The 20,272-nt window shown below is 41.7% G+C and overlaps 1 protein-coding gene across 1 annotated transcript in view; it reads right to left on the bottom strand.

Moving 5' to 3' along the window:
• Positions 1-9,049: 9,049 nt before the first annotated feature.
• cdkal1 (CDK5 regulatory subunit associated protein 1-like 1) overlaps positions 9,050-20,272 on the bottom strand; it is a 394,373-nt gene continuing 383,150 nt past the window's right edge. The window contains exon 15 of the mRNA XM_067449825.1: positions 9,050-9,668. Coding sequence (XP_067305926.1) covers positions 9,516-9,668 — 153 coding nt within the window. The 3' untranslated portion in view covers positions 9,050-9,515. The remainder of the gene's footprint in view (positions 9,669-20,272) is intronic.

Here is a 20,272-nt window from a genome sequence, read left to right as displayed (position 1 = left end):
TCACAGTGGATAAACACAACTTCGCTCTTGGGCTGCATTTGTCTATTGTTGGTCATCTCTCTGATCACTTCAAACAGACCATTTTTCGACTCACCTGTGTTTAGCGTGCATGGTGGAGCTAATAGCTTGTGAATAATCTGTGTAACAGAAAGAGGTACATGTTGAGTTTGAGTCAAATGAGTCAAGAGTTTAAAGGCATAGTTCACCCAAAAATGTCCTAATCCTCAAGCCATCCTAGGTGTATATAACATTCTTCTTTTAGGCAAACACAATCAGAGTCCTGGCTAATCCAAGAATTATAAAGGCAGTTAATGGCATACTAAAATTTTAAGCCAAAAAAAAGTGCATCTATCTATTATAAAAATATACTGTGTTGCCCACAGCTGAAGGTACTGGATATCACTAAAGAGCTGACCTTACCCACCATCGAGGCCCATGATTTCTCATTTCGGCTACGTACTGATGCACTTGCCTATCAATATCCTCAAAGAGGCCGTTTTGATGTTGCAAATGGACTAAAGACTGCTGTCTTTTCAGCGCTACGTGATCAGCCTAAGGGGAAAAATCATATGGATCAGATGAGTAATGCAAACACCTGTTTTTTTGACATGCCAGCATCTGTCACTGTAAATAAAGTAGTACAAAATCAGTATGGTGAAATCTACAAAATTCTGAATAGGATTGATGGTACATTTTACCACTATTTACCATAGTTTAAATGCAAAAATCTAAAATATGCTATATTAAAAATAATTTTCATTATTTTCTTTAAAAGACAAGACCTACCTTCCAGAAGGTAGGTCTTGGGAAAAAAAGGGGTCTGTCTAAAATTCAGAACATTACGGTACTTTTAAAATAAGGCTTCCTCGTTTGAGTCAAGTCACCTTTATTTATATAGCACTTTATATAATACAGATTGTTTATTTAAGCAGCTTTACAGTTGTGACAGGAAAATAATTCAATTATGCAAACAGTTCATTTTGGCTTTACAGCAGCTCTAAAAGAAAATAGTGTCATTGTTCAGCTAAAGTAAGTGTATTGTTGATTCAGTTCTGATCATCAATTATTAAATTAATAAATGTAATCTATAAAACAGTTCTGCAGAAATGTTTTTGAATATTAGGTGTCCCACCTAAGCAAGCCGGAGGTGACAGTGGCAAGGGACCAAAATTTGTCAGGTGACAGAATGGAGGAAAAAAAAACCTTGGGAGAAACCAGGCTTAATCAGAGCGGCAATGAACTAACACGATGTAGTCAAAAATCGGATTGAGGATCGGTACCATTAAAGGTGTCATGAACTGGCTTTTTTTCTGAGGTCAACTAATGATGTTTGTGGGGTTTTTACATTCAAAAACATCATAACTAATAAGTATTAAGCTATTTTCTACACAGGTTTTGAGGCTGTCTTCTGAACGTTGAGTTTTGATGGGCGTGCCGCAATGGAGACTGGGAAGTAAACTCCCACAGCTAGGATTGGAGAAGATTTGCATATTTAATGAGCTTCAGCTCCGCTGTCATATCTATGTTCACATGAGGGAGAGGTTATTTTGAAAGAGGCAACTGCAAAGATTATCTCGAAAACAGGGCTCATAAACGTCTTTAGCATGCAAACACAATGATTTATTTCTCATCCACCTGCGATTGATTGGAATGTTATTTTTGTATTACATGACCAGCAAGTTCGGTCAAAATAAGCACAAACCGCACACGCACGCACGCACACGCACGCACACACACACTTGTTTTTGTGACATACAGGGACATTCCATAGGCGTAATTGGTTTTATACTGTACAAACCGTATTTTCTATCCCATTACACTGTCCCTACCTCTAAACCTACCCAGTCACAGAAAACATTCTGCATTTTTACTTTCTAAAAAAAACATAATTCTATATGATTTATATGCATTTTGAAAAGTGGGGACATGGCCAATGTCCTCATAAGTCACCCTCTCCTTGAAATACCTATACCCATGTCATTATATACATTTGTGTCCTCTTGTGTTACAAAAAATACGTTTTGGTAGCCCATCTGGAAAGCACACAGCCCCCGGACAACTATTACTACATATAACAAAGACGTTTTACTCACATACAGTAAGTGTGTTGCACCATTCCTGTCAGATCCAAAATAGAAGGCACAACACTGTGTCTGCAAATCCAGCACCTGAGACTTCTTTACAAACGATTCCGCAAATAAATGAAGCGAACACACATACATGTCTTTCCCACGTGATCTGGAACTTCATTAAAAATAAATGAAGTATCACACATTCCTAATATTATAATCCAAAAGGAAGCTTATGCAGCGACTGTGTTCTTCCACAATATCTTGCTATCTTAGAAGATACCACATTGTTATTGCTGCTGGCTAGTTAGCCGATCAGCTCCATGGGTTCGGTGGGCGGGGTTATTGAATTACACGTTCTGTAGAGGCGGTGTTTCCTCACGCGATGACGTAAGGATGAAGCACACGATCGTTTTCTGGGCTTGGTGTCTATAAAAGCTTTTCTATGTCTAAAAAGTTTTCAGCTCTGAAACTTACAGGATAATCTTATATTACCATGACCTTTTATCAAAAGCTCAAGGGAAAGTTGATTTCTCAATTCATCACCACTTTAACATTTGTCATACTTTATTTTATTTATTTATTTATTTATTTTGGGGGGGGGGGGTACATTTTTTACACAGCTGTGGGAATCCTGGCAACAACAAAAAAAGAGTTGTAGATGGAATGAATTAAAATAAGAAATAGCATGAGTTTTAGTTTCAGCTTGTTTTATCCAGTTTTAAAATATTTGAAATCATCATCATCAGGCACCCTTGGAAGTCTGTCTCTCAGGTTGAGAACTGCTGATCTAGACATTTAATTCCCTTTTTGTTAATGGCACAGATGTTTTTGTCACATACATGTTTTCTTATTTCAAAAGAAAGCAAATGTGGTAAATGTTACTTTCCCAGTCTCCCCTACACTCCACTCCACTGATGTATCGATGTGTTATTATTTCCTTCTACCTAACTCTCCTGTAGTGATGAGAATATCTGATAAGACTGGCAAGCAGGGAGAATAATTGCTTTGGATTTGAAGTGCTTGTGTCAAAGGTCCTGGTGCTCAGAGGAAGTTCAAGTGATGGGGACAATTTCCACTGTCATCATTCATTGTGCAAACAGGGACGGAAAGACACTGCTACATAATAAATGCTGGAGACACTGCAGATGAGCAACTTGATTAAATGACATCACCACGACATCCATTTACAGGTCAGTGCACACAAAATGATGAGAGACCAAATTAATTCGCCGAGCTTGAGCAAGGATTCTGTGGCAAAAGGCCTGGATGAATGTGTGAAGGAATTCACACATAATTCATAGGTGACACTTAACTGCAGAATTGTGACTCTATCCAGATTAAAGTTTTTTTCGGACATGCCATACCATCATTGACAACATAAATGCAATTATCCCTCAAGTCATTGGAGGTCACAAGAATATGGCCTAGAAGCAGATGTCAATGTGTTGCTGTCTCATACATGGTGCTGGCCTGAATTTGCATGTGGCTGGAAAGGTTTTGTGCCTTCGGTTGGCTTCTGAAGATGATTTGACAAAAGATGCTTAAAGTAGCTTTAAGTGATGAAAAAAGCAGTTGTTTCTCTTATGTTTGGATGTTCAGGTGTGCGTCACTCAGAGCGGTTATGAACAACATTGTTGACAGACTAAATATTTATTTAGGTCCCTCCCCAACGTATTCAAATACCCTCAATCGCTCAAAGTCAAAGGCATAAGCCTTAACAGAAGCAATTCTGGCAAGTGACCAAGTTACTAAACAGAAAGCACTCTCTGTCACAATTGCTCCTGAACTCCCAGCATGCAATGCAAGAAGTGTGTGGAGATTAGATAAAGCAGCGAGACACTCCAATCCAAGACACAAGGGCCACCCAGCTAGGAGAACAAATGAAAAGGCACTACATACAGTCAACACTTCCTTGAAAATCCGTGCCAGCTCTTATGGGTTTGACTAAGCAAACAATGTGACAGAAGCAGTCTGGAAATGGTCAGACTCTTAATGGGATTTAAGAAACATACCACTCGCAAAGTGGCTTTCAAACAGTCCTGAAGGTTTTGAATCCTGATAAAAATGGACCCTTTCATTCTGACAAATAGAGTATTGGTCTCATAGAGGGTCATTTTTTATACTGATGATTACAAAGGGCACTATGCAGATAACAGAGATGTGATTGAGGGTAGAAACAAAGCATTGAAAGTCAAGATTTCAATTAACCCACAAGATTCTCACTTTCCAGTTACAACAGTAACAGAGTGTCTCATCAGTCATATAGACTGAATATATTTTCATTATAATTTGTCATGAACTGTGTTGAAATGCTGATGATTATTGTAAAATCGGCCCCACTTTATATTAAGTGGCCTTAAGTACTTACATCAAAAATAAGTACAATGTACTTACTGTGTTCAAATTGTATTGCAAAGCACTTTTGCTGATATTGAGGTAGATACGGGTAGAGTTAGGGACAGGTGTGGTGGTATGGGTCAGTTTAAGGGTAGGGTTAGGTGTAAGGGAAGTGCCAACTGTGTAATTACAAATGTAACTACATAAATTAATTACAGACGTAATTACATGTAGGTATTTTAAAAAATGTAAGTACAATGTAAAAACATGTATGTACACAATAAGTGCATTGTATCAAATGATTAATTACAATGTTAGTAGTTAAGGCCACCTAATATAAAGTGGGTCCGTAAAATCTATTTTATTTCCACTAAATTCCTTAAATCATTGTTTGTATGTGTTTAACATTTCTGATGACTAAATATATTGTTTGATAAAATGCACAATTGTGACTCATGGCCTATCAACAACCTCAAGCAAAATATCCTGAAATGAAATAGAAAGTGAACATTTCTCCATAGTATTCAAAAACAGGCATACAAGAGAGTGGTCACACTGCTAGCTGTTGAATGATTCAATATCATACTTTAATAAGCACAAAAGAAGAAAAAAAAGCAAAGAAAAAAAGACCATACATAAAACCATGCAGACCTGTGTGTTTATGCATAGAATATGCCTCAGGCTGATAGCAGCTCTCCTCACAAAGCTATTTGTGGGACTGAACTTTCAACACCTCCAATAAAGAGTGAGCTGGCAGCACTCATGCACGGAATTATGGGTCATACCGAGAGCAGAGCCTCTATTCGACAGCAGAACTAATGGTTTATGCATATGCATGTGCACCTTCATTGGAGCGGTAGTTGGAGTCCTCTGTCCTGTCTGAGCTGAACAACTCCCCTTTGGCAGTGTTTACCGTAGACAAATGCAGTTTCGATATTCACACACACGCCGGCATCAACCTGCCAATCAGAGCTCTCGTGCCCTCTAGTCTTCTCAGAAACAAGTTCATCTGTGAGGCTGCCAATTAAACAGCACAATGAAAGACTGGAGATCTTCCCAGAAGCACAAGTGGATGCAGGAGTCGCCACAAACACACAGAGAGAGTAAAACTACTTAGAATTGTGCATGGAAGTCTCAAATGCAGTAGTGTCATTGAGAAGGATTAAACTCACAAATTTGTAAGTAAAACTACTGTGTGAAAGATCAAAAATGGAAAAGCTTCTGTTGATGCTCATCAATGCTGTGCTGGAGCTGCCAATATCAAAGATGACTGTATTCATGTATGACTGCATAACCACTATAAACTACATTCCCTGTTGTTTAACTGTTGAACACTTCTTGACAATTTGTCAATGGGAAATGGCTTCCAACAACCAATTTAAAAAATTGCATATTACTTGGACTCACCTTGAAAGTACACAGGAAACTGATGGTGTGAAGTGGGCATTGACAAGATTTTCGAGTTGCTTCATCACCTATGACAGCAGCCTTAAATAAGGATTAAATAGAGTACAGCTGTGTTGGTGTACTTTTGTAGGCCATCTTGTAAGTTTGCATCACCCTGCTCCTTTGACAAAACCCGATTGGATTTCCTTCATTGGCTTTTGGATAATTGCAGAAAATATGCTGTGACCAACACAACTGTATGATTCTTTAATTAATAAAAGAACACAACTCATGAATTTTGAAGCCTAAATAAATGTGTAAAAATAAAAAAGCTAAATGCAGGCTATAAATAAACTACACCATTCATATGACTTCGTCACCACCATTAAGCTTCCAACAAAGGCTGGACTGAGGCTAAAATACGGCCCAGGCAAACCCAGCCTATCCGGCCCATGAGTTCCCCATGAATGTTTTTGCTGGGGTTAGGGCCTTAAATTTGAGTAAATGAATAAAATAAAATAAAAACTAGGACAGGGACAAATCAAGGATATTATCAAATTTACTGCAAATGCAGATGATAAACTTACATTTTTGCCACAGAAATGTACTTGACAGTAAAGCACTGATGATTTTGAGCTAGGATGCAGTAAAGTAAATGTACTGCTTATAAATGCTGTCATCCTTTATTCACTCTCGTGTCCTTCCAAACCTGTATGACTTCTGTGAAACAAAAGAAGATATTTTGAAGAATGTTAGCAACTAAGCCATTTTGTTTATGCTACCAGTTGAATATTGTATGAACAAAAAACAGACTCAAATTATTTTATTTTATGTTACACAGAAATAAATTAATTTAGGTTTGGAATGACATTAGGTTAATAAACGATAACATTTTTGGGTTGAACTACCCCTTTAAAAACATCATATTTTTAGAGTTTTAGAGTTAACACCTAATTTATGTAAGACACTGATAACTATCTTTCACGAGGTTCTCATTTCATTAGATCTATTAAAAAAAAGTTTATAAAGCTTTCCTTAATTCATGGGATCCTGGTTTTAAAGCTGTTTTAGTGACTGTAGTTTAACTGTAGGCCAGTTTAATTTAACTGTAAGATCATGGTAGTCACAGGTAACACCATGTTACTCATTACCATGGCTATATGGTTTCTAAAATATATGAAACATATAAATAAACATATATATGTAATTTAATTTTTTTAAACATCTGTAGAAAATACGAATATAGCCCCTATATAAAAGTGATTTATATTCTTCAATATTATTAGCAACATTTTTAATAAATACGTTTAATAAATACGTTAGTAGCTGCAAGGTAAATTGTGGTTGTGCTAAAGTGAAACGTTTGTAGTTGAGTGTATTGCCGTTTTCCACTTTACATCGTCATGTATTTAAGTACATGCTAGCGGCTGTTTTCAGCTGATTCACCACAGAAACTTGTAATGTTCCCATATCACACGATTGTATAAAACAAAATTCAAAGTCAGTGTCGTTCATAGAGCAGCATAAATGCAGAGTACGTTCATCCGCAGCTGCGCTGTGCGGATATTCGCCTTTTGGCCTGTCAATTCAGAAGACAAACCAATGGGCCACGGTCGCTGCATGATGGGCCAGTTAGTGGCAAAAAATAAATAAATCAATAACTTATCAGTTAGTGCGTCGGCCCACCAGTAAAATGCCCGGTATGCCAGATTACCAGTCCTGCCCTGCTTCCAACAATTTTCAGTCTTAATTTAAAATTTTAATTAAAAGCATGAGTTAGAATAGTATGCAAGAGTGTGATTATCAATACAAGATGGCTATGAAAGCAGACTACTGAGTAGATGAGTTTACCTGTTGTACCAGTGTAATGTTTAATGTCCCCTACTACCTCTGTAGCTATATTTAGAAAGGTTGTTAGTAACTAAGAGCATTACTGACATATTGTATGCTGTCAGCATAAAGCATGGTAACCACAGACCTATTTTTGGCATTTAAAGTAAGACACAAAAATTCACTTCAGGATGATAGAACCAGATTTGATAAAATGCTTACTTCTAGGTTGACCAAAAAAAAAACAAAACAAAAAAAAAAATTTACAGTACCCCTGCAGGACTCTATAGACATTTGACAATTGGATTACTGTATTTTCAACACCCACATTCCCTGAAATCAAAAAGTCATTTGAGTTGTATTAGAGTAAGTTGAGTCATTGTAAGACAGGTAAGACTAATGAACATAATAATAATAATAATAATAATAATAATAATAATAATAATAATAATAATAATAATAATAATAATACAATTTCAATGAATTAAGATTATAACCCTAATTGCATTTTGAAATGAGAACAAACAGGAGATTTTTTTTTTTAGTGTCTCAAAACAATCCAGTGTCCCTGAGGAAGAAAAAAAAAAAAAATTATGGCCTTTGATGGCCATCCCCACACTCAGAAAGACAGACGCTGCTTCTTTCCCAGGCATTTCCATGGTGTCTAGGTTACTGCAGTCTCTTCTCATCTGGACGGTTAGTGTTCTCCATGGAGGCAGAAGTTCCTCCAGGGAGTGTTGTGAGAGCACATCTACCCTCATGCCGAGCAAACACAAGGAGTGTTGACTACATCCCAGTGGACTGGCGTCAACTCCGCTACGGCTTCATTCTACACTGAAACGTGCCCAGGGATCCCTGCTTACTTAAGGTCTTGCATGTCCTGTCACTCCACACACTTGTGTAGACAGAGCTGACTCCAAAATGCCTGCACGGATCCCTCAGCTGTCTCAGCGTGGCTCATCTGAAGACACAGACCGTAATAAGACCGCAGAGTGGGATATTTCAGAAGGAAGACTAGGCTGGGAATCTGTGTGGTGCCGATGGGGTTTAACGCTACATCCCAGGCATGACCTACAAGCTCATTTGAGATGTTTTGACAAAGCCTCTGTTGCAGAAATGTTTGAAGAATGCATAAACATAAAACACAACTGTTCCTGTGGTGAGGAACTGTCAACATCATGCATCTGTATATTACAGACTGAACCATAAATACATAAAGGCATTAGTGCAGTTTGAGGGTATTTGTAACATGTAGGAAAAATGACTATGTAGGATTGCTTATGAGAGAAACACCATGAAACACGGTATTATAACTGAGGTCATAAACACACTGTAGCTTCACAAGTGCACAAAATAAAGTGGCTGACCTCCTCATGCCAGAATCCCTGAGAAAACATTCCAGAAATACAACCCAGGAGACAGGAGAGTGTGTGGAGTCTCATTTATTAGACGTGCTTTATGTTAGGAACAAAGATTTGAAGAGTCTGTTGCTCTTTGCCCAAAGCCAACAGCGAGACACCTGGCCTGAAAATGAATAACTGCTGGGACTGAAAGTGAACAGAAAGCCAAAGACTCTTTCAAGCTGTCCTTGTTCACAGGCAAAGAGGCTTCGATTTCTACAAACAAAACAAAAAAAAGAAGAGAGAGAGAAAGCAACCTATTCTAAAACATCACAACGGTTGCTGTCACTTTAAAGTAAAAAAGGTTTCTGTCTTTAAAATGAACCTTAAAATTGGAGTCTTTAATCAGCAGAGGGAAAAAATACCTCAACCACCTGGGATAAATTACATTTACTTGACCTTTAAACAAAAGACATTAGCATTCGACCACCGGTTTCAGTCCTTGGGTTACTGCACACTTCAGCATTGTCTGACACTAGAATTTACAGTGTCAATGGAGCTCAATCACAAAAAACATGATTATGGCAGCCAGAGCAAGTCCGAAAGAGAGCAGTTTGAGTCCATCACCATCAAATCCCCATGACCATCCCTTGAGCGCAGAGGATGCCACAGAGGCATGGAAATCATGGGCCTTCTTCAGCTCCTGTGAAAGGAAAGAGAATTACAGATAAATACCAGAAAGAGCTGAAAATATCTCACTCCTTAATATCTCAATCCTACCGCCTTTTGCATGTGACCTGTCTAAAGCATGTTACAGAGCATCTCTGGATCTGTGTTCATGCAAAACACAAGAATTCAATAGCTTTGTTCTCTACTTCCATGTTTCTTTATTCCACTACTGAAAGCCACACAAAGCACTTACGCTCATTGACAATCATGGGTGGATCAACAGAAATAAAGACCCAATCCAATCATATTCAACATAACCTGCACTAATTGCAACTCAAAAGAAAAAGATCATTACTGTGACAACAGCAGAGGAACTGACAGAACCGAGTTTATGGTTTTATGATTTTATGCATCAATGGTGTTAAATCATCACAATCGCTGGAGCACGAGAATGCTTGGATGGAAGCTGACCGTGTGATGTAATATGAGTGAATGTGTGCCGTCCAGATGTCATCCATCTTCATCATTCTGACAGGACGTTGATAGAGGGCAGTTGCACTCGAAAATGGCAAGAGATTTAAGCACAACTTCACATCAGAGGACACATCAGAGACTCAAAGGGTAAAATGGTTGTAAGTGGAAGCTGTGTCCTCTCTAATGTGTTGGCACATTAAAGGTTCATCTATAATGCACACAGTAATGGGCTGATGTCTCCCGTCAGCGCAAGCCTGAAAGCTCACCTTATAATATGTGAAAATGCTATTTTACTATCTGACAGTAGATGGCACTTATGGATGTCAGAAATATAGCGTTTGCACCATATTATAAACATTGTCATAATTCATCAACAGAAGATAAAAAATATATATTTTGGCACCATTCATTGATTGTGAACCGCTCTGAAAACATGAACCTGTAGAATGAGCAACAGTGCTGCATTTTACCTTTAAGCATGGAGTGCTTACATTTATAGCGTTTAAACAACTGAATTTAAGACATTTAAAGAAACTGCAGTGACCATGTATTTCCTTATAGTGACGTGTGTTTCTCAATGTAAATCAGCTTCCAGATGGTGTCTTCCTCTGCCGAGTATGACTGTGTGTGAGTGTCTGAATGGAAAGGTCGTCATTGTGCTTTACCAGAGTGGGATCATGTACCGCCACCCTCAGATGCCCTCAGACCCTCAGATTCAAGCACTACCTCCCTCAATTTCTGATCCTTGGGCTATCAAGGGAGAAGTCAGAAGCCTTCTGACTCCCACATGACCATAACAAGCTCAAAACTTTTTTGTGGCAACAGTATACGAGATAACTTGTACTACTAGCTGTCACATGCCTGTCCTGTCTTGTGTGCACATGTGGGTTTTGTCAGTATGGCCTTTGTGCTTCTATCATTGTCTGATCCCTCCCCCTCGTAGGCAGATCGTAACCACCGGAATACGATCTGATCCCTCCCCCCAGATAACAATCTGATTAGTGTTGATTTCTCCCACCTGTTCCCTCTTGATTTCTTCCCTTTATAAGCTCCTTGTGTTTGTCAGTCTGTGTTGGATCCTTGTGTAATGTCTGCGTCTTCCGTCCTCCCCGTGATTCTGTTGGTTTGTTTAAGTTTATATTTTATTATTCTATTATGTGTTTTTCCCCCTCGTGGGTTTTGTTTTGAGTTTATGTTTTATTTGTTATAAATAAATATATCATTTTCTGCACTTGAGTCCTCGCACCCTTTTCCATTGTATGTGACGTGACAGAAGGATCCAAACGTAGAGGACTCAGCAAGAGGATTGTTTATCTTTGTTTGTTTGCTCTTTGAACTATGGAGCTAACCAGGCACGTACAGGTGATGCGGCAGGTGAACTCTAAATACATCCGTCAACAGGGGGCGGGTGTAAGAGAGTTCGCCTGCCAATTCCTTATTGAGGTGCATCACCTGTACCTCAATGAGACAGAGAAGGCAGAGGTGTTTAACCTCTGCCTGGACATGCCTCTCAGCCCCATGGAGGTTGAGAGAATGGGAACCCCGGACTTGTGGGAGTTTGTGGAACAGCTGGACTCCAGTCCCTCTAGGACCAGGGGCTGGATAGCTCCGGTGGTTCCTGTTCCAGTGGCCCCAGTTCCAGTGGCCCAAGCTCCGGTGGTCTCTAAGAGGAGGAGGAGAAGGAAGGCTCCCTCCGTGCCTGTTCTTGTGGTCCCAGTTCCAGTGGTCCCTGTGCCGGTGGTCCCAGTACCGGCGGATCGTGTTCCGGTGGTCCCGATTCCGGTGGATCGTACTCCGGTGGTCCCAGTACCGGCGGATCGTGTTCCAGTGGTCCTGAAACGGAGGAGGAGAAGGAAGTCTCCCTCCGTGCCTGTTCCGGTGGTCCCAGTTCCAGTGGTCCCTGTGCCGGTGGTCCCACTGCCGGCGGATCGTGTTCCGGTGGTCCCACTGCCGGCGGATCGTGTTCCGGTGGTCCCACTGCCGGTGGATCATGTTCCGGTGGTCCCACTGCCGGCGGATCGTGTTCCGGTGGTCCCACTGCCGGCGGATCGTGTTCTGGTGGTCCCAATGCTGGCGGATCGTATTCCGGTGGTCCCAGTGCCGGAGGATCGTGTTCCAGTGGTCCCAATGCTGGCGGATCGTGTTCCGGGTGTCCCTGTGCCGGTGGATCGTGTTCCGGGTGTCCCTGTGCCGGTGGATCGTGTTCCGGTGGTCCCTGTGCCGGTGGATCGTGTTCTGGTGGTCCCTGTGCCGGTTGTCCCTGTGCCGGTGGATCGTGTTCCGGTGGTCCCTGTGCCGGTGGATCGTGTTCCGGTGGTCCCTGTGCCGGTTGTCCCTGTGCCGGTGGATCGTGTTCCGGTGGTCCCTGTGCCGGTGGATCGTGTTCCGGTGGTCCCGGTGCCGGTGGATCGTGTTCCGGTGGTCCCAGTTCCGGTGGTCCCTGTGCCGGTGGATCGTGTTCCGGTGGTCCCTGTGCCGGTGGATCGTGTTCCGGTGGTCCCTGTGCCGGTGGATCGTGTTCCAGTGGTCCCTGTGCCGGTGGATCGTGTTCCGGTGGTCCCAGTTCCGGTTGTCCCTATGCCGGTGGACTCTGTTCCGGTGGACGCTGCTGGGCAGGAGATGCCTCCCAGGCGCCCTGCTCTCACCGCGCCTCCCAGGCGCCCTGCTCTCACCGCGCCTCCCAGGCGCCCTGCTCTCACCGCGCCTCCCAGGCGTCCAGCTCTCACCGCGTCTCCCAGGCGTCCAGCTCTCACCGCGCCTCCCAGGCGTCCTGCTCTCCGTGCGCCGCTGAGGCGTCCTGCTCTCCGTGCGCCGCTGAGGCGCCCTGCTCTCCCTGCGCCGCTGAGGCGTCCTGCTCTGACTGCGCCGCCCCGGCGCACTGGCCTGCCCGTGCAAAACCAGCACCCTGCTCTGACCACGCCGCCCTGGGTGCCTGAACTTTGTGGGCCACCATGGCCTCCTGAAAATTTTGTTTTCCCTATTCCCTCCTTGTTGACCCTTCCCTTGTTTGTTCCTTCCTTCTCTGTTTCCCCTGTTCCTCCTGTCCCGCCCTGGTCTGTCCCGCCTGTCCCGCCCTTGTCTGTCCCTCCCGTGCCCCCCTGGTCAGTCCCTCCCGTGCCCCCCTGGTCAGTCCCTCCCGTGCCCCCCTGGTCAGTCCCTCCCGTGCCCCCCTGGTCAGTCCCTCCCGTGCCCCCCTGGTCAGTCCCTCCCGTGCCCCCCTGGTCTGTCCCTCCCGTGCCCCCCTGGTCTGTCCCTCCCGTGCCTCCCTGGTCTGTCCCTCCAGTCCCGCCCTGCTCTGTCCCTCCCGTCCCTAGTGGAGCGTCTGGTAGCCGCTCCTTAAGGAGGGGGTAATGTCACATGCCTGTCCTGTCTTGTGTGCACATGTGGGTTTTGTCAGTATGGCCTTTGTGCTTCTATCATTGTCTGATCCCTCCCCCTCGTAGGCAGATCGTAACCACCGGAATACGATCTGATCCCTCCCCCCAGATAACAATCTGATTAGTGTTGATTTCTCCCACCTGTTCCCTCTTGATTTCTTCCCTTTATAAGCTCCTTGTGTTTGTCAGTCTGTGTTGGATCCTTGTGTAATGTCTGCGTCTTCCGTCCTCCCCGTGATTCTGTTGGTTTGTTTAAGTTTATATTTTATTATTCTATTATGTGTTTTTCCCCCTCGTGGGTTTTGTTTTGAGTTTATGTTTTATTTGTTATAAATAAATATATCATTTTCTGCACTTGAGTCCTCGCACCCTTTTCCATTGTATGTGACGTGACAGAAGCACAATACAGTGGCTGAATGCTCTTTAAAAGCACACAATCGACAAGATTCTCATTCACAGATTCTGAAGGAAGCCTGCCTACAAAACCAGAATTGCTATTCAATTTCCTATTGTGCTGGACATATCCCATTCAACGATGAATATGAACAAGCACACAGTTCTGCTAGGACTCTCATCAGAAGAAAAGCAAAGAAAAGGCAAATTCATTGTGAAAGGTTTCCCTTGAGTGTGTGTGTGTTGAGTCTGCGTTCCAACTTTAGTGGGCCTAGAATAGAACCCTGGGGATCTCCAGTGATGAATAATATCATCCAAGAGACGGTTCTGCTCTAAAGAATGTCAGAAGTCGACATGAGGTTAGACCTGAGTAATGTAAAACACCTCTGAGTCTCTGACTGCACTACGGGAGAGCACAGGGGAACTGGTTGGAGTGTATTAAAACTTTCAGCTGTGCAGGGAATGCCTTTGTACTGAGCAGATATTCAATGCAATTACTTGCTCCCCATATCATCCCAGGCAGGATGCCTGTGATGAATGCGGATGCAGTATTACTGGATATCTCCTTAGCAATGGAGATGTGAGCTCCAGTTATCTGCTGATGCTGCATTACATATATTAAAGGCCATGCATAGAAACCCTTCCTCAAATCCTCAGCCTCTTCCTCAAAATAATCTGCTCATAGCTAAGAGGAATGTTTATAAGAAGAGTGTATTTCAGAATCCTGTCAAATTGGAGCAGGGGCTAAGGGGATGGCTGGTCCCATCAGCTTGTTTAAAAGCTGCAAATAACAACTGGATGGGTCAAACCATTAGGACATAATGCCTGCTGAGGATTAAACCATTCCTGGACACCTCAGGCTGGATATATCTCTACATGTATTTTCACATGAAAATTAGACAAAACTATTTAGATTTTTTGGAAAACAAAAAGAAGACTTGAATTAAAATGCACTTAATGTCTTGTGTGATGTGAAAATCATGAAGTAAAATCAGATGAGAAGCACCAGAATAAAAGATAAAAACATTACTAGACTAGTTTGAAGGAAGTCGTGAGTTTTATTTTTCTCTCGATACTCTCTCCACCAGCCAATATATTTTCCTTTTTTCCCTCCTGCTCTTTCTCCTCTTTTGATGAATGTCAGTTAGAGTGACCGCTAGTGCATGCTGCATCCAGACACCACATTGATTCATGTCTGCTTCTCTCTCGAACACACACACACACACACACACACACGCACACACACACGCACACACGCACACACGCACACACACAAATCTAATGAGTGTCCGTCAATAAACTGTGGCGGCGGCTCAGACGGAGGTGAGAGGCTCAAGGACAGGGATGCTGGGCCAGATGCCTGAACGATCTCCTGGCCAGCTGAGGTGATAATCCACACACACCCGCCTGTGATCCATCTATCTCAGATGCATCACCATGGGGATTAGACACAGCTAAGCCCAAATAAACACTGTCAACATTCTAATGTTTGTCTACACTGAAGAAGAGCTGAAAAAGAAAGATGTTCACTTTGACACCTGTCCCTGCGGATGGCAAAAGCTGCTTCCAAATCATCAGTTCTCATCCTCCTTGATCTGTCTGCTGCCTTTGACACTGTGAATCATCAGATTCTTCTGTCCACCCTCTCATCACTGGGCATCACAGGGACTCCACTCCACTGGTTTGAGTCCTATCTCACAGGTAGGTCTTTTAAGGTTGCCTGGAGAGGAGAGGTATCCAAAGCACCAACTGACCACGGGGGTTCCTCAGGGCTCAGTGTTTGGACCTCTCCTCTTCTCCATTTACACTACATCATTGGGACCCATCATTCAGGCACATGGCCTCTCATATCATTGCTATGCTGATGACACACAGCTCTACCTCTCCTTTCAACCAGATGATCCCACAGTAGCTGCATGAATCTCAAGCTGTCTGGCGGACATCTCGGCATGGATGAAAAAACATCACCTGCAGCTCAATCTAGCAAAGACTGAGCTGCTTGTTTTCCCTGCTAATCCGACCATAAAACACGATTTTACCATCCAGCTAGGTTCATCTCTGATTACTCCTTCAGGGTCGGTCAGAAATCTTGGAGTAATCTTTGATGACCAGCTGTCCTTCAAAGACCACATCTCAAAGACAGCTCGGTCATGCAGGTTTGCATTACACAACATCAGGAAAATCAGACCGTTCCTTACAGAGCATGCAACACAGCTTCTTGTCCAAGCCCTGGTCATTTCTAGACTTGACTATTGCAATGCGCTTCTGACGGGACTTCCATCTTGTGCAATTAAACCGTTACTAATTATCCAGAATGCTGCGGCATGTCTTGTATTCAATGAGCCCAAAAGGGCTCATGTCACACCACTATTCATCTCTCTGCATTGGCTACCACTCGCTGCCCGGATCAAATTCAAAGCTCTTGCTTATGGATCTTCCACACGCTTACTTCGACTCACTCCTACGAGCCTACACCCCCACCAGAAGCCTTCGCTCAGCTAATGAGCGAAGGCTTGTGGTACCATCACAGAGAGGCATGAAATCTCTCTCCAGGACTTTTTCTTTCATTGTTCCTGGTTGGTGGAACGATCTTCCATCCTCCATACGCACGACAGAATCACTCGCTTCATTCAAAAGACAGGTAAAAACTCATCTCTTCCATGAGCACTTAATCTTACATAAAATAAATAAATAAAAAATCTCCCCTCTACTTCTCTTTTCTTCTTCCCTTTTCTAGTTTTTGCTACTCTGAGAAGTGTACAAATCTTGGTATTTAGGGCACTTTTTGCGTTTCTTTGCCTTTTCTTGACGGATCGCTTCCTGTGCTCCTGAGTTGTAAGTCGCTTTGGATAAAAGCGTCTGCTAAATGCATAAATGTAAATGTAAAAAACAGGATCAACTTAAAGAACTAACTCATAAAGGGACACAGATCAGTACCACTGAAGTACCAGAATGACACTTGCATTCAAATGCCTAAATGTTTCAATGAAAATTAATAATACGATTACTAAGTAAGCAGTCAATGGTTCACAGTGGACGCCTCTCAAAACTTCTGTAAATATACCACTCTTATGCATAAACACGCAAAGAAAGCCACAACAAATCATGTCAAAGAACCAATTAACAAATCTAATTTGTAATTTTTACTCTGTATTTATGAATGTCAAACATACAATTACTGTAAAGATTGAAAAACAGATCCAATCACCTAATCATGTCTAAAATTGCTTCACAACACTGACTGACCGGCTTTCACCACAAATAAAAATACAGCTTGAACCATTTCACATGATCAAATAAAAATTTGCAGAAATATGTGAGTATGTTAATGTTTGTTGAGCAGACGTTCCAGAAGGCTGAGGTCACTCAGATGGTGAATAATGTCAAAATAGGCTAGAAGAACTACGGTTATACTTAATTTTACAGTGTGTGTACTTTCAATGTACTTACAGTGTACCTACCCATTAAAGTACTAAGTAATGTTAGGTAACGACATGGGTTAAGCTTAGGTTATGTGTTATTACACGCACGCACGCACGCGCACGCGCACACACACACACACACACACACACACACACACACACACACACACACACACACACACACACACACACACACACACACACACAAAGCAGTGTCTTTCAACAAAGCAGAGTCGCATTTGTCCCTTCAGAATTTCTCTCATTGTCTCTCTCATTTTTTTAAGAGTCATTGCGTGCTGAAAATACACAATTGTGTTATAAGATCTAATCATCTCAAACTTAGTCACACACATACACTCTCTGGGGAATCTTTAGCAAGTTCCAATTAGTCCTGCCTGACCTATCAATTAACATCAACTAACACTGGCAAATCTAATTAGACCTCAATAAACACAAACAAAGAATTTATCATGGGAGAACACAGAAACATCTAATATCAAAATCAGGATGAAAGTCCCAGATCTGCAGCATTATTACTTTATGCAGTGCTGCTCAAGCCATATCCCAAACACACAGCTCCTGTTTCTCTGTATATGTGTGTAGTGATTTTACTAGAGTTTTTGTCAGATGATTCCTTCCCAAGTTCCGATGCACCATTGAGGTTGTTAACACAACCTTAATATGTACGTTTGTATACTTTGTTGTGTTACAAACATTACTCGTTAAGCATTTACAGTTGCCATTCTATGCCGCACACACACACACACACACACACACACACACACACACACACACACACACACACACACACACACACACACACACACACACACACACACACACACACACACACACACACACACACGGGAGATACTGAAGTTAGGCACTGCAGTGCTGTAACAGATGCAGATAGTCACTCAATCAATCTGCTCTCTGCATAAGAACATTTCATAGACTCACAAAGGAACAGTTCACTGAGCAATGAAAGTTCTCTTATCTTTTACTCAAGCTCATGTCATTTTAACCTGTATTAAACAGAGTCACTGGAAAGCGACTGGAAAGTGACCCCACAAGAGCGCTTTTCACATGGGTGGCGTATTTTTCCAGTTATTTTCAATGGGAGTGCTGCATTTTTAGAACGCTATGAGCGTAACGAGGCACTGAGAGCCTGTTTCACAAACAAGCGCTGAGCGTTCTGCGTTTTTTTTTTCCAGTCGCCGAGAATTGAAGAACTTGGAGTACAACGTAGAGCTCACTGTCACTTTTTACCAAGCTGTCCAATCACAGTGAAGGATGGGCGTGATAAATACAACACCGACCAACCACCACATTCTGCTTGTACAACATCAAAAGATGACAACAAGCATAATAACAGAAACAAAATCATTTAAAACAAGAGCCAGAGCAAATACTTTACATTGTATCAACATTTTATATAGAATTAATATAGAAACAAATGAAATGAGATACTAGTAACACCTCCGCAGAGATTCTGTATTATAGCAAGCAAAAAGTCTCAATGCTCTGAAGTGCCCACAGCTAGGCATTTTCAGCAGAGCGCCTGGCGTTTTCAGCTGACTAAAAAAATGTTGGTGGACATGCGGCCTTAAGGTGAATCAATGACATAACAGTTGTCCTCATGGTTCCTGAAATATATTGATGCTGTATGCGAGGAACAAACTGAAATTTAAGTCCTTATTGCAGATCATCTTATTCAGTCACCTTTAGTGTATGTAAAGGAGAAGAATAAATTCACTGCCAAACAGCTCTCCACTGAAGAAGGAAAAGCACATTGAATTGTCATGTGGACTGTCCTCTTCAATACCAACTAGGTACCTGAATATCTAGGTTCAGAATAATGTCTTTGTTGAACATTTCCTTGCTCATCAGAGATCTGAGGTCAGCACTCCAAAGTTTTCTCATCTGAGCAGGTCTGGGATCAGTGCTGGAGGTCAGCAAGTGCAGCTGTAATGTAGTGCCAGAAGACATCTACACACCTGCAGTCGCACAGCACTGCTCCTCCTCCCGTCAGCTGCTTCCTCTTCACTGGAGTAACAGCTCTATAAATCAGCCATCTTCTCTCTTTCTCTCTGATGATTATCTGTGTCATTCTGCTCTCTTTAAAGCAATATGAGCATTTGACAAGCAAGTGAAAAAAAGAAGAAAAAAAGATCAAATAGACCATGGGCACTGTAAACAAGGCACTAGCGGAAACATTTGAGAAGCTCTGTTTTGGAGCGCAGCAGGTTTCCACAAGTTTCTGAGAGGTTTTTTTGGTCTTTGTCAATGAACAAAAATGAACAACCATTTTATGATCAAATAAAGAATTAATAATTTATAGAAAAATGTCTGACATTAATGGCAGCAAACACCAATCGCTTTGTGTGTCTCCTTACTGTTTGAATTTGACAGCAAGATTTTCAGTGAATATAGGTTGATGACAGACTTTGAGATACATTCGCTACAGTTTGGGGTCAGTATGATTTTTATTATTATTATTATTAATTAATTAAAGTAGTATCTTATACTCAGTAAGACTGTATTTAATAGATCCATTCGGTACAAAAGAGAAAAATAACTATGTGGAATGTTTTCATTGTAAAATAAATAAATAAATAAATAATTTTCGATGACAAATTTTCATTATAATTACTCATTATTATTACTCCAGTCTTTAGTGTCACATTATCCTTAAAAAAACCTTCCAATATGCTAATTTGTTGCCCAATAAACATTTCTGAAAATGATCAATGTAGAAAAAATAAATAGAAAGTGTATATATATATCATTACAATAATTTATTATTAAATGTGTCAGAGGTGTTAAGAGTACCTGGAAACTGTACTTGAGTAAAAGTACAGATACCTTACAGTGAAAATGACTGGTGTGTGTGTGTGTGTGTGTGTGTGTGTGTGTGATGTCTCTATTTGTCATTCTGTGCTAATTTGTAAAGGCCGTGCTATTTTCCTAGA

Source organism: Pseudorasbora parva, chromosome 7 (assembly GCF_024679245.1).
Source record: "Pseudorasbora parva isolate DD20220531a chromosome 7, ASM2467924v1, whole genome shotgun sequence".
Taxonomy (NCBI): Eukaryota; Metazoa; Chordata; class Actinopteri; order Cypriniformes; family Gobionidae; genus Pseudorasbora; species Pseudorasbora parva.
The sequence above is the reverse complement of the archived record's forward strand: the minus strand, read 5'-3'. Positions and strand labels throughout refer to the sequence as shown.